The sequence below is a fragment of the Larimichthys crocea genome, chromosome XXII, assembly GCF_000972845.2.
Source record: "Larimichthys crocea isolate SSNF chromosome XXII, L_crocea_2.0, whole genome shotgun sequence".
NCBI classification, from domain to species: Eukaryota; Metazoa; Chordata; class Actinopteri; family Sciaenidae; genus Larimichthys; species Larimichthys crocea.
Genome location: NC_040032.1, coordinates 3,687,971 through 3,702,752, shown reverse-complemented (window position 1 = coordinate 3,702,752; position 14,782 = coordinate 3,687,971). Strand labels below are relative to the sequence as shown.

General features: G+C 39.2%; 1 protein-coding gene across 4 annotated transcripts in view; it reads left to right on the top strand.

The window, feature by feature from the left end:
* The first annotated feature begins 874 nt into the window (after nucleotides 1–874).
* The window catches only part of gabrg2 (gamma-aminobutyric acid type A receptor subunit gamma2), a 46,771-nt gene continuing 32,863 nt past the window's right edge, over nucleotides 875–14,782 (top strand). For all 4 annotated transcript variants that reach the window (XM_010729334.3, XM_019266952.2, XM_010729333.3 and 1 more), the window contains exons 1-2: nucleotides 875–1,452; nucleotides 9,536–9,675. In XM_010729334.3, coding sequence (XP_010727636.2) covers nucleotides 1,337–1,452; nucleotides 9,536–9,675 — 256 coding nt within the window. In that variant the 5' untranslated portion in view covers nucleotides 875–1,336. The remainder of the gene's footprint in view (nucleotides 1,453–9,535; nucleotides 9,676–14,782) is intronic.

Genomic DNA, 14,782 nt, shown 5'->3' with positions numbered 1-14,782 from the left:
AAAGGACAATGCAAACCTCAGGATACTCTCCCTGGATTGGTTACAAAATATGTCAAAAGTCGTGTAAAAGCACATATATCATAGAGGAATTGTGTACGTTGCCCAAACATAAATATATCCTCTGGCACAGGTTCCATTCTTACTTAACCTCATTCAGTCAAACAATCAATTAATGTACATAACAAACTGAAATCTGGGCTTCATTTTAGGGGATGGCAGTCTTTATATATATTTATTTATTTACTGTTAAATCACTCCGGCCGTGTGAGAGAGTCAGGATTCTGATTTAAACAGCAACAAACTGACGGGAGCTGTCCTTGGTGCTGATTGGTGGTTTGTGATGCAGATGAGACTAATGGAGCTGTCCAAGGTGCTGAAAGCGTGACCGGACTGGACTCACGCCTGTGGCTCGTCTCAGATTCCAAATAGATGTGTGTGGCAATACACACACACACACTCACACTCACACACACACACACACACACACACACACACAAAAAACACACTTCTCCACTTGAAAGAACTTGTGTAATTACTTATACAAGAGTTTCTTTGTTTGTAGTGTAGGTGGGGAAAGTGCCAGTGATACATGGTGACAACTTGCTGTCTTCTTTAAACCTTCAGTGTGAAAGTGTTTGCTCCTCATCAGGGACCTTTGATTTTATTTTGTGACTACTGAATTATGTTTATGACTCACAGAACAGAGCCAAGTATAATTTCATCATATTGGAAAATGTATGTATATTAATAGGCAGCACGTGGTATATAGGATAGTATGCTACCAGAAAAAAACAAACAATAAACCACTTCTTTTTTTTTTTCTTTTTCTTTTTTTCTGTAGCACTAAGCTAAGGCTCTTTCCCCTCTTCTATGCACCCCTGCTTCCGCTTGGTGAAACCACGCATGTGTTGATCCGTGCTGCAGCAACGTGCATCAGTTCCTCTCTGACCCCAGAGTTAATCTGCATTCAGACTGAGGCTCTACTGGTTTTCTCAGCTGCTCCATATCAGTGTAGCTTATTACGGTTGGGGGGGGGGGCTTCGCTGTCTCTGGTAGTGTTTTTTTTTTTTAAGGCCCTGTTAGTGGCTGTCGATTCGGCAACAGACACGCAAAGAAAAAAAAAAAAAAAAAAAACGAAAAAAAAAAAAAAAAAACGAGCGATACCAAGTCAGGCTTTCGACTCGCATCGATTTTGTTTTGGCTGATTTGACTCCACCGCACGTCCGCCTCGGGTCCAGATTTGCAGACCCGCTACTGCTAGCGTGCGTAATGTATCGTAGAGAAGAAACACAGTAAATAGACGGACACGTCCATCTGCAATAAAGAGGAAACGAAGATGGTGATGATGGCTCCACCAAATTTAGTCTCCAAATGCTCGACAGCAATGGCGAAGCCTTCCCTCCCCCTGAAGCTGTTTCTCTGGGTGTTTATTGTCGTTAATCTCCCTTCAAGGTAAGACGTTAAATGCGTGATATATTTCTTTTTTCTCTCTCTCTCAAAACCCCGCGATTCTGTGTCGGTTCTTGTTCGGTTGCGTTTTCTCCTTATTTTAACAACACATCATTTTTGCGGTGCCTCTCCATCTAATGCCAACACAAGCCTGCTATTAAGTGGGATCCTGCGCGGTTAGATAGCAGACAGGGGATTTAGTTTAGGTAGAAAACCGAAACATGTCGTGTATATATGACATTCTTTATTATTGTGAGACATGGAGGTGTGATATTCATTTTACAGGGAGCTGCAGCGACACATGCATCGCGTTACTAGGAGATTTCGAGCCTGGGAATATCTTTTTCCTTTACAATAAAAACGAAAGACAGACTGGCTTAAATATCTGGATGATATAACGATCTAACACCGGGCTTTTTTATTATTTTTTTTACATTTCTTTCCCCAGATGCGAAGAGACGATTCGTCCAGTGTCTCTCACAATCTGTCCGGCGTTAGAAATAGCATAGTGGCAGGCTAATTTGCTTGGAGCTAAGGCTACATATAGTCTCTGCTAAGCTATCTTTAAGGATCAAGTCTATTCTAAGAGTTAAAGCCTCATTACCGGAGGCATGTGTCACTTGTGGCCGAACTCGAATATATATCCAGTTGAGATTAAAGAGTGTGAATGAGTCTCACGTATTTAAAAGAAGAAGAAGAAGGAGGAGGAAAAAAAAAAAAAGAATTTTCAAAATGGCAGACAATCACAGAGAATACAAGTGTAGAGGCACAATAAGGACAAGGATAACACATATGGACTGATCCTTGTCTTGACGCGCGCACACACACTCGCATGGTGTCATTTCTGCTTTCACTGAGGCGCAGATTTGAGTTTGTTTAAAGAGAGAGAGAGAGAGAGAGTGTGTGCGTCTGCTTTTGGTCGTCCCTGTCAAGACATTATTCCCGAACACTACGATAAGAATAGTCAAGAGGAAGGATGGCTGAGCTCCTCGCACCGCTTTCGTCTTTTCCCTGCTGGAGGGTGAAAAATGGAGGCAGATAAATCAGTCGACGTTCAATCACCGTCAAGCTGATAGCAACCTCAGGGCTCTCTGCCCCCAGCCTGTATTGTCAGGCCTGTTTGTGTGTTGTGTTTGTGTGCGTTTTGTAATCGTATGCACAAGTAGTGTTCACAACATGCTTGAGTAAACACTACAACTTGTCCCATATTGCACCCACAGTTGAGATATGTGGGAAGATTATGGATTTTTTTTCTCGAGTCGTGCATGCAAACATAATGAAGCGAGGCAGATCAAGTGACGTTTGGGACCCTTTTGAATGATCATAACAAGGCCAAATGTGAGCCCTTTATGTAGACACCTGTTTAAAAGTAATATCTGTGGCTCACGCTCCAGCATTGCAGCAATTTTCTTTTCGTGGTTTATATAGAATTGGTGTGTATGATAAGTGATTTGTGATTCATGTATGAGACATCTTACATAAGACATCTCTCAAGGCCTCTGGCATGCTTTCAGTAATCTATGCTAGTTTGTGACTCATTGTGACAGTTACTATGTGTAGTGATGTCTGATGGCTATCAGCACACATTAACCCCCATGCACAGTCAAACACTGTTTTACATCAAAGGTATCACAGCGTCCAGCTTTGACATGAACACCCTAAAAAGAAATGTTGTAAATGTTTTTTGTTCTTTTTTAAAGCATATATTATTATTCCAGCGGTCAACAAGTAAGGTTAAGATGTACAATGTAGGCCTGAGATCCACTATGAGAGTTTGTAAAGCATGACAGGCCATGACAGGAGGAAGTGATGTCAGAGTGAGGAAGCTCTGCTCAGGCTTTCTATCAAGTCATGTGATGTTTGCTGTTTTGCAAACTCACCTCAGGCATTTAAGGTGGCTGATTCATTACATAACCGCAATTTTGGGACACACTGCAATTCATTTAATGTTTTGTTTCTTAAGCTGAACTGCACTAAAACCTAATGAATGATAATATAAATAATAATAATGACTTTGTATTCATTCTGAATACCAACAAGAGCCTTGATTGGTTTGATCAAAATGGACACTGGATACATGGGACTTTGAGTATTACATTAAATCACATACACATCATCGTTAAGTTTCTTTTTTTTTGATTATATTAAATGATAAATGCATTTTGCTCTAATGCATTCCAAACATTAATACAGTCATTACAATCTTATTTAATTATATGAATAAAAAATAAAGCATTTAGTAGGTTGAACGGATAATACTGGCTGTTAACAACATTTCTCTGCCGTGAAATGTATTGCACAATTCTCTGTACTGCATATTTTTTTCTAAATCTTTCAGGGTTTTACATCATCCCACCTTGATAGGTCTCTGATGTGAAAATTAAACTGAAATGCAGGACCCTTAGAAGATAACTAAAGCAATAAAATGCTGTACATGTTGTTGAAAAATAAAAATGTCTTGCTAAACAAGTAACAAGCAACAGATACCATGCCAACAACATATACACCCACAGAGTTATTTGCAGTTGGCATAAATGTATATGTAACAAATGAAATTAAAGTAAGTCAAATTGAATCCGTCATCAGTTGCTTTAATGAGATCAGTTTTAAGCATGCTAGCAAGAACATACAGATATCATACATGAAATGAAGATAGAAAATAATCCCAACTGATGAAAGATGGATATAGATGTCTAGTATTCCATTGAGCTGCTGTAAGCGTACATGGTGAGAGAAAATCTCCATAGCAGAACACATTTTATACTAATTTTATGAATTCAATCCTAAAGTCCAACCCACCACTTGATGCATTCCTGTTATCCCCAACCAGCATTAGTTCTCACCCAAAGGCCAGTGTTTAGAAGTAAATGCAGTTCCTTTAACATTCCATTAAACAGGAAAACTACAGTGCATTGGACTCAATCATGCTATCATACACTATCTGCCTCTTGTCATCGCTTGGAAAGGCTTGCCATGTATATTTTGACAAACTGTCAATCTGTCATGTATCCCATAATAACTATTATATGTATTTATGTGTCAGAATTGAACTAAAACGTATTTGATAGCATGGATACGTCAATCTTCTCTTTTCCTCTGTTGATTTAAGACAGTTTGACAAGACAGTAGAAGATGACAGTCAAAGCTCATAGCTGCCTCATATTCAATACCCAGGAGGTGTTAAGGTCAAAGCCGTTACAGATTTTGGGGATCGATTTGTGAAATATGAGCTTACAACTAAAGTAGTCATGGCTATTGGCACATAATGTGCCTAAGATAGTGTCCTACTGTCCTTAAAGTCTCCCACTATGGCCGTCCTTCCTCTATTTTTGTCTGAAGAAAGTCTGTGGACTTTTTTTGGCTGCCTTTATTTTTATTTTAAGAACATAGGTACACAGAAGGTGAATTTAGGATACTTCTAAAACTACTCAATTTAGACTCACAGCGGTATCTCCGCACATTTAAGATGCCAAAAGGTTAAAAGCACAGCAATTTAAATGCAAACGGAAGGCTCAGCCCGCATCTTCAAACCTTAAAATAGAAATGGAAGCTTTTTGTGTTGCTGCTAAAAGTTTGTTTACATCATGAGTCAAACATTTCAGTCGTGTGTGTCAGCATAACCACACATTTAAGTCGTCCATTAATGACTGGATACACAATATTGGCAACTACAAATTGGCCTGTACAGCTGAGTGAACAAGTCAAGCTTGTCTGTCGATGTTAGTGAATCTATTGTGATTTAGTTTAGAGTGAAACCTGTAAATTCACTGGTTCTCACTGTGAGCAGACAGTTAAGTCGAGCAGTCAGATAGAGGTCCAGATGATTGGTAAACAGTCCTGTATGCGAGTCACATAACTGCAGATGTTTATCATTGCAAACTGACGATATGACAAGCAGAAGCACAATTTACATTCACTTTAAATGATTACAGTTAATGGTGATTAGTAAAAAGGAGCCTCTGCATTGTGCCATTGGGTTTGATTACTTTAGTGAACAGAGGGTTTTACCAATAACCTGATGTGCAATAGTGGTTTGCAGAGTAATTTCATGTTGGTTGATAATAAGCATAAGGATTCGTTAGATGTTTTTCCTTCATTAGCTACAATTTAAAACATGCAAAGATGATACCTCAAGGGTACTCGATGTGAATGCTAATGGTAGGCCCATAGCTGTTTTCATAGCTGATATTACCCTCCTCAGACCTTCTTTTGAACATGTGCAATTTCAGAGGACGTGGTGGTTTCTGCTGCTTTACATGAAACGTGTGATGAGATCTTAATTGAGATTCGCTCAATAATAGGGATCGGTTCGGTTTGCTGCATACGGAGCAGTTGAGGGCGCTGCTTGTTGATGCCACTAGTTTGAAACTATCAGGTTGTCCTCAATGGGGTTAGCTGTGAGCGCAACACTTAAGTCCAGTACTCTCCATCATAACATACACAGCTGAGGACATTAATATGCATGAAAAACAAACATCAGTACACACACAAACATGCACTCTGGCACAGACCTCTCTTGTGGATCTTCAGGTACCGAATTAGCAGGCGAAACCTCAGATCTGCCTGCAGTGGAGAACACATGGCTTTTTCCTTTGATGTGCTCGTCTTTGGAGCATTTCCATATACACAGAGATACTCTGCGAGATGAATATAGATTATAAAATTGCAGCAACCTGAAAAGCACCAGATATTTTCAACTATTCACACCATTCTCTGCTTTATCTATCTATGCATCTATCTGTCTGTCTATCTAGTGCCACAGACAGGTACCCCAGCATATATATTTTTTTTACCGTCTAAAAGGATCCTCCTGAGTTAAATAATTAAGATTTAATGTTTGAGGCACTAGTGTTATGGTAGAGATGGATGGCACTTAATGGCACTTAATACATTCTAGGAAAGAGTGCTGGTCAAAACATTATTCCTAGCACCCACCCTAAGAACACGAGAAAGCTATCAGGGCTTCTATCTTTGTGCTTTACCATGGAAACAGTGTCTTTTTTCACTTCACCATTACTGATTCTTTATTATTTCATTCAGAAGTCTATTTTCCTCTCATTGCACTAAAGCCTTGCTGAAAGCTCGCAACTGCTTCCAAGGTCGGCCTTGTATGCTGCTGGCCGGCTCCGTGATCTGCTCCAACGGTTACTTGAGTTGCACAAGTTATCTGGAGCTGTGACGGCACAACCTCTGTCTGTCTGTTTGCATCCATCTATCCATCGATTACTTCTCTCTTTTGTCTCTGCCTTCGTTCCTGATGCATTGCACATCTAAATGAATCTGTAACAGTTGCAAATGCATCTGAGGCACAACTTGCATGTAATTAGTGAAATAGGCCTCTCTCTAATGCATATGCATACAAACAAGATTGTGCAAATAGCAGGAGATGTTGAATGTGTGGTTGATTGCAAATTCCATTGGATATTACCCAGGCCCTTCAATGTTCAGTCTTTTTGCATGAAAAATGAGCTCCTTTCAAAGAGCGTGTGCAACTTTAGTGAGATTAAGAGGAGCAAATGACAGCATCTGTCCATTTCCAAACACTAAACACAGAGATCAGAACTAGACAAGATGTATATTATATCAAAATGCAAGAAATATTACAGTAAATGACTCATGTAAACACATATAAAGAGAGCAAAATAAAATATTAAGCAAATTACAGTGCACTGTAAAGTGCAGTTACAGTGAAGTTCTAGATATGGATGAATAGTCCCAGACTTAATTCAATAAAAGCAGTGATGCCAAACAGCAAAGATTTAATCACTGATTTAATAGAACTGAGATTTTGGGCTCAAGTTTTCTGGAAATTGTTTTTTTGTTTGTTTTTTCCTATATACATAGAGACACTGCTCCACCATGTTTATCTAAGATACATTATAGAAAAGGTATGTCTTTTTATTTAAAGATATGTTTTGCTTTTGCACATTTTTTTTTCATTCGATAGCTTTTGTAATTCCTCTACTGCAGACCTCTGACTTGTTTTCTTGCATTCTTTTGAGCTTGTTAGTCTCAGAAAAACAACACTGCTGCACTGAACTGCACTTTTTTTTAGCTCGCTCTCTTTGCACATGAAACACGTCTGGAAGGCAGGCCCAGACACTGATGGCGTAATGAACTGCTGCCTTAGTAAATCACAGACTAATTACACACAGATAGTGCTCACGCAAATTGAATGAAAAGATGCAGAGCAGATTCGCCCCGTGCTTTTATGTACATAGTCTCGTTCACACACAACGCGTTCATGCTCTTTCTATCTACTCATCTCTTTCTGTCACACACACATAGAACCTACACATCTCACCCCTGCCCACCGGCAGTGCCAACCTCTCCTGTTATTGCAGACAGAATTATGTAGCGCTAAACCTTCTGACATATAACAGTCCCACACAATGGCAGAATGTTGTTGGCAGCATATTAATCTGCATTATCACCGAAGATCACATACCTCCATCTTCTCTTCGGGTGTCAAACCCCAGAAAAAGATCTGTTTTAACAGAGGATAAACCTCCATTCCAGACATATAATTTACCAAGAGAGTGCAGGAAAAAACATTTAGAGCTCCACTGTGGTTGTATTTGTGGTTGGGGGCTCTTGAGACATCATTATCCTTTCAGTTTGAGATGTCTGGGGCGAGGAAGTAAACTCAGGAAAATTGGCTTGTCTACTGCAGATCGCACAGAAACTTGGGGGCCTTAAGAGCCTTCTTTACGACACAACAAACAATCCTGTCATTACGTTCCTCAACTTTGCAATCTTTGAATTTATTCATTATTTTTTAAGAGGTAATGAGTTGAAAAGTGAAGGAGACCTGTTATTGGAGGTTATTGTGGAGGTTGTCATTCAAACTCTTGGTCGACAGTAGGAGGATATGAAATTCTTTATTCTTTTATCACATTTATATAATAAAGCCCATTTTGAGGAGCAGTGGGAAGACTATGAAATACATTAAAAGCATGCATCAGTGGTCAGTCGACACTTATGGGTTGGTATGTGGCAGTAATAAGTGCAGGGACAAAGTTCAGAAATCTAAGCACTGATAGCAGAAAAATCAACAGTTTTTCAACATTAGACTTTCATCTCAATTTAATATATTTATTGGTGTGTCCAATCTTATGATATGAAACACTGTTGCATAAAAGAGGTTTTAAAGAGGTTAGACTGACTTGCAGGGCATTCTAAATTTCTATTGAGAGAGAAAATTACCTGAAATTGGCCCCTTGCCTGAGAACACAAAGGGGAACGCTGGCCACCTGAATGAAAGCAAACAAAAGGCTAAAAACAGCACCTAACTATATATATATATATATATATAGATATAATATATATATATATATAATAGATATATATATATAAGATATATAGATATATTATATATATATAGCTTGTGCAAATGTTTTATGGCAGGAGAAAGACTGAGAACAATGGGATAAAAATAATGGAATGTGAGGAGTGCAGAGATCGGACACAGCCCTTTCATCTCATTTTCACATCAAAGATCAGATTTTGTCTCATCTGTTGTGCCCTGAATGCATGATGGGATTGGTTTTGAAATACTGTTGGGTTCTTCACCAGATCACTGTGCCCCCAAGTGGTGCAAGATGTAGATTAAGTTTAAAATATCAGATAGGGAGTATCAGTAAGAATCAAACAAAGGAGGAGAAAGTCTGAAGAAGTACATTTCTTTTTAAATAAATAAGGACAAGGAAGCTTTGCTGTAAGAATTTAAACATCTTCCAAAGACCATCTGCATGTTGGTATATAATGAAGACAACAGGACTTAAACAAAAAGGTGCAAAATGGCTTTGTAGTTTCCGCTAATGCTACAAATTCATTATTATTTCACTATTTGTGTTTTACTAGAGGCAACGAAAATGCAATGGGAACAATAATAACATCTATTTCTGTGTGTCTACAGTAGCACGTCCATCCCCTGACCTTGGTTTGAGAATTACAAACCACTTTTCTCTCGCTGTGTCTCATGTCTCCCAATATCTCTTCATAAAGACAGCAAGGCACATTACAAAAGACTCTAGTTGCTCTCCTTTTAAAATAAATGATTCCTCTCTCTCTCTCCCCCTTGCAGCTCTTTCCAGACTGATGACGATGATGAGGTGTCTAACAAGACGTGGGTGCTGACTCCCAAAGTGTATGAGAGTGACGTCACACACATCCTCAACAGCCTACTAGATGGATACGACAACAAACTCCGGCCTGACATTGGAGGTGGGTGCTGATTTTTCACAGATGATCCGTTTAGTCACAGAATCACAAAGAAATACACCCACATTTATGGCTGCATTTGTAAATGAACATATACATGCTCATTAACATACATGCTGATACCGAAGCACTTTACCTCTTAGCTGTAGAAAAATAGAGACATAGTGTGATGTCACTCACACTTTAAAGCCTGGAGCCTGCCGTTTTCTCACTTGTTGAAGAGCGCTAATCCGTTATTGCACAACGGTGTGAAGCCTGAAACAGTTGTCAATGAATGCATACCAGGCCCAAAATATCTTTAAGCCTTTATATCTTCCTATGATTCTCAAGATTGTCTCTAAGAAATATACATTAGATCAAGGCAATACCTCTCTCTGACTTCCTTTCTCCATTTTGTGGAGCCAAAATCAAACAGTAGTTAGAGGAACTGCATCTTAAAGGAGCAGTGTGGAGGATTTAGTGGCATTGCAATTCTCTTGTTTTCTAGCATGTTGGGTAAACCACGGTACTGTAGTCACGCAAGAAAATTTTCCAGGTCATTATACACTAATGCAAACATAGTTATGCATACCATATTTAATTTATGTCATGTTCTCTAAGTAGAGAAGCCTAAATCTTACACACTGGTCCTTTAATGAACCATCTTTCCAGCATCTTTACTCTATGTGTTCAGATTTCCTCTCACTCCAGCAGTGTGCCAACGTAATAGCTCTGCCAAAAATGAAAGTGAAACTTAATTTCTGCCTGGCATTGTTTCCTCGAGTACTTTCTTTCATTGTTTTAATTGAGTTATAGCTCAACAGTGCGTGAGCGTTGTTATCTCTCATGGGAGTTAAATAAAACATGACGCTTGTCTGGATTTGAAACTGGATTCAGATTTGAGAAAATGCTATCAAACCCCCCAAAACGCAAAAAATACACCAGGGAACACCTGATCAGTTTATAAATTTACATTTTATAAATCACATTCATTATTTTTGTAAATCTATTATTGTTCTTTACTCTGTTACGGATTCTAAAATGGCAGTAGTTTGGTGATGGATGCATGAATTATTGAACACTCAAAGTTTTAGTTTAGGACTTTACTTGAGACTTCATAGTTAGCTCGAGACCTACTTTGCACTGGCCTCACTGTGGTGGTAGCTTGTAATAATGTTAGTCATGCCACCTGATGCATATTTGAATATCTCTGCTGCAAATTGTAAAGCCCTAAGAAATAATGACTTTTTAACTGCATGAAATGAAAATGGTAGGTCAGTTGTAGCGGGACAGCCTGTTCGTATGAGCGCAGAAAGAATTTAATATCCAGAGCATGCAGTTCATTATTACACCATGCTTGGCAGCACAAGGTGTCTTTTGTATGCATTTGTGTTGACAGGCTGACTCTAAAAACACTGTACCTGTGTTTATGTTCACGTATGTGTTACAGTAAAGACAGCAGTCCGTCATGGTGTTATGAGCCTGTCTTGTCAATGTGAGAAGTAGACAAGTAGCTTACTCCCTTCAGATTGACAGACAGCTGGGCAGGTCTCCCTTTTCTACACACAGTGCACATATATCCTAAAGCCCTGTCACGTCCGTCTGCACGAGCTGAATAGGGAGATCTTCAGCACCCTTGAATACTTGATTCATGGGTCAGTATTCCTGGGAAAACTGGTTTAAGTCACAATCTGTCACATACTCTTATAGAATAATAAAGATATGCCACTCTGTGTGCTAGCAGTGAATTGCTCCTCTGCTCACCGTAGGGACACTCAGTGGTGCCGTATTAAAGCTGCAAATGGCAAGTATAGAACGGCAAGCCAGCCTGTGTCACAGAGTTACAGTTTAAACACTTAATTTGTCTTGTAGGGAAGTACAGCCATAAAAAAAGAGGGAACCAAAAACTGAAATATGCAACCTGCACCCAAAATATTAAGATATATATATATCATATTAAGAAGTTTTTATTTAGCTCTCCATGCAACTTGGAGCCACTAACATTTAAACTTGCCTAATAAATAATTTTCCATGTTTTCTTCCTATTTTCCTATCTTTTTCACTGCACACAGTTTCTGTTTCACTCCCTTGTTGACTTAAGTAGGGAGTAATGTAAAACTGCTACCTCATCAGCTGCTTCTTTAAACCTGCCACTGAGAAGTTATTGCTATAACCCCACAGATTCCACCCTCTTTCCCTGCAGGTGCCCTGGCCAACCAGTAGACACCCCTAGTGCAACACAAATAACAACATCCCTCACTGGGATCCCAACTGGAAGCATGGCCAATTGTTTTAGGTGGAAAAAGAAAACAAGCCAGGGGTACCACTGTCGGGAATTGACCTCATGCAGCTCTAAAGCACGACTAATGAGTTGTCTGAAATGATGGCACAAGATGAAAGCAGTGGATATATATATACACTGTAAATCCATTACACAGCTACTTTCATGGTTTTCCCAATATACTCTACAATGCCGCATATAATGTGACACATTTCATGGAGGGCATCATCTTTATTCTTAAGACATTAGAAGTAGGCTTGGGCTATAAGTTGTAGAGCAGCTCAGATCTGCTTTGAAGCGCGGCTTCAGCTGAGAGAGCCGCTGCGTAGCCGGGCGGCTGGCTCCCGCCGTCTTAACCATCATCTTCAAACACGCTATGATCTCGCTCTCTCAGTGTTGGTCTTCCAGCAGCTGCCAAGTTACACAGCTACAGAAGGCTTATAATTAGCTGGCTATACTGTCATCTGATCCACCAACCAATCAACCAGCCAACCATACCAAGGCAAAGTAAAGTTTCTCCTCCACTCACTGAAATGCTGTGGATTTAGATTCATCACTGATTGCGCCACAGCTATCCTTTGAAGTCCATTGTGATGCTCATTTAATTTTAATGCCCCTAGAGTCGACTGTACGTATGAAAACTGAAGCAAATAGGACAGAGACATCGAGAGAGAGAGAGAGAGAGAGAGAGAGGGAGGGAGGGGAACTTTGATAATCGTTAATTCTGAATATTTCCATGATATTGATCAAGGTCATTGCTTTCTAGAAAATAATAACGCTATTGTAGTTTAATTGATTTAATTAACAGGTCTAAATGATTGGTAATTCATGTTGATGCATTTGGTCAGAGTCGATGAGCTAATTCGATCAGTCTTTGGATGTCTGTGGTGGGTGTGTTGGCATGTGTTATGTTTTCTCAGTCATAGTTAGAAATCTCAGCACAGCCACTTTATGTTCGCTGGCATCTTGGAATAAGGTTTCTTTGGCATCTGTTTGTGCATTTATGAAAAACATCCACTTTCCAGTTGGCTGTATACAATGAGACAAATGTGTTTTTATTTGTTAAAAGTCTATTTATGCCATGCCCCTAACCTTATGTGGTTTTACTAATAATCCATTCCAGGGTTACATATTTCGTGCATCACATTCTACATACATTCTAATTATGCCAGTCATGAATATATCTGGCCAAAAGCAACACTTGTTGTGAAGTAAAACATCATGTGAAATAAAGTAGGTAGTAAGTATAAAGTGTGTGTGTGTGTGTGTGTGTGTGTGTGTGTGTGTGTGTGAATGCATGAGTTTGTTCATGCGTGTTAAAGTGTGTGTGGAGAGGGTGCAATGCACACTCATGTATGCCCGTGAGTGACATGAAAAATGGATGCAGACCTGCACTCACTCACTCTGTAACTCTCACACTCACTGGAGCTCCCACATCAAGCCTCAAGGCTTAACCTGACTCTTATCACAGATCACGTCCAGTCATCCATAAACATATGTATTAGATAGAAGTGTAGAAGCTGATCCACGCTGACTTAGAGGATCTGACAGAACATGGACGTCTGTTTGACACCAAGCTGTCCAGTTTCCTTAGCTGTACTTTGTCTGATGTCCATCTCTACATCTCACTAAACCAACGTAGTCACTAGACACCGAGAGGTGTAATGCATGGCGGTGGATAGATGTAAACATACAGGTGCACAAGCAGAGATAATTCATTTACACATAAATGTGCCCAACTGATTGTGTGTCCACTAGTTCCCTTAAAAAAATATCCTTAATAAAAAAAAAAAAAACTATGTTTTGGCATCTAGTCGTGTAACAGCTGATTGCAATGTTCTCGCATCACCCTCTCATTCCTAGCGGGAAGGAAAAGCTATGGTGGCCATGAAAAAAGCAAAAGGGCAGAGCCAGTGTTGAGTTTGTCTGGTTTGTTCTGGGCTACTGTAGAAATATGAAGGTTTTATATAACAAACTGAGCTAAGAATTGGAATTTTTCTTTAGATCGTGTCAACTCAAAACATTTATGAGGAACTTTTAAGGTGTCTCTGTGTGGGTGCTGGAGGATCAGCAGGTCTGCAAGAAAAATGAATAACTGCTCATGGGCTTGAAGCATGGAAGGACATGGGAGGGATGGATGAGATGTTGCAGAGGGCACAAAGGTATTCTGGTAAATGGGTCTGGAGTTTGGTCATAAATACAGACAGAGTGTGCGGTTCTCTGACATTGGCAGGAAGCCTGTTTGAAGATGAAATTGGCCCCTTTAGGCTCGGATGTGGACCTCTTGCAGAAAAAGAAAAAAAATCCAAGCCAGGGCTTCTATTTCATCAGAATCTCAGACCTGGTAAAATCCTAATAATGTAATACAGTGTCGTAAAAAAAAAAAAGCAGGGCCATTTGATTTAAGTTAATTATTGTATATGCTTGAATTGAGTGAACTCAATGTCATTAGCTTTTACAGTGGACCTAAATTGAAGTGAAGAATCTTCTAGATCTAATTAACACAAAAAGAGAAAAAAAAAAAGAAAAATGGCGTGGAATCACACATGTTTACCCCAATTATTTCATTGTCATTTTAAGATATAAATATTAAATGTCATTAATAAATAAATAAATAAATAAATAAAGGTATTTGGTGTCATATATTATTTATTTCATATTTCTAATTTGGATAAAAGACTTTGGATTGCTTGTTGTCAGATCTTCCTCTCCTTGGTTGCCCACTTACTTTGCTTTGCCTATCTATTTTAGTCTGTATTTTCTAGTTGCATTAAATGGATCATAAGATATATTGTTTGTTTCGTTTAAGGAACTCCCACACCCACTCATACAACAGATTGCTTTTTCAAT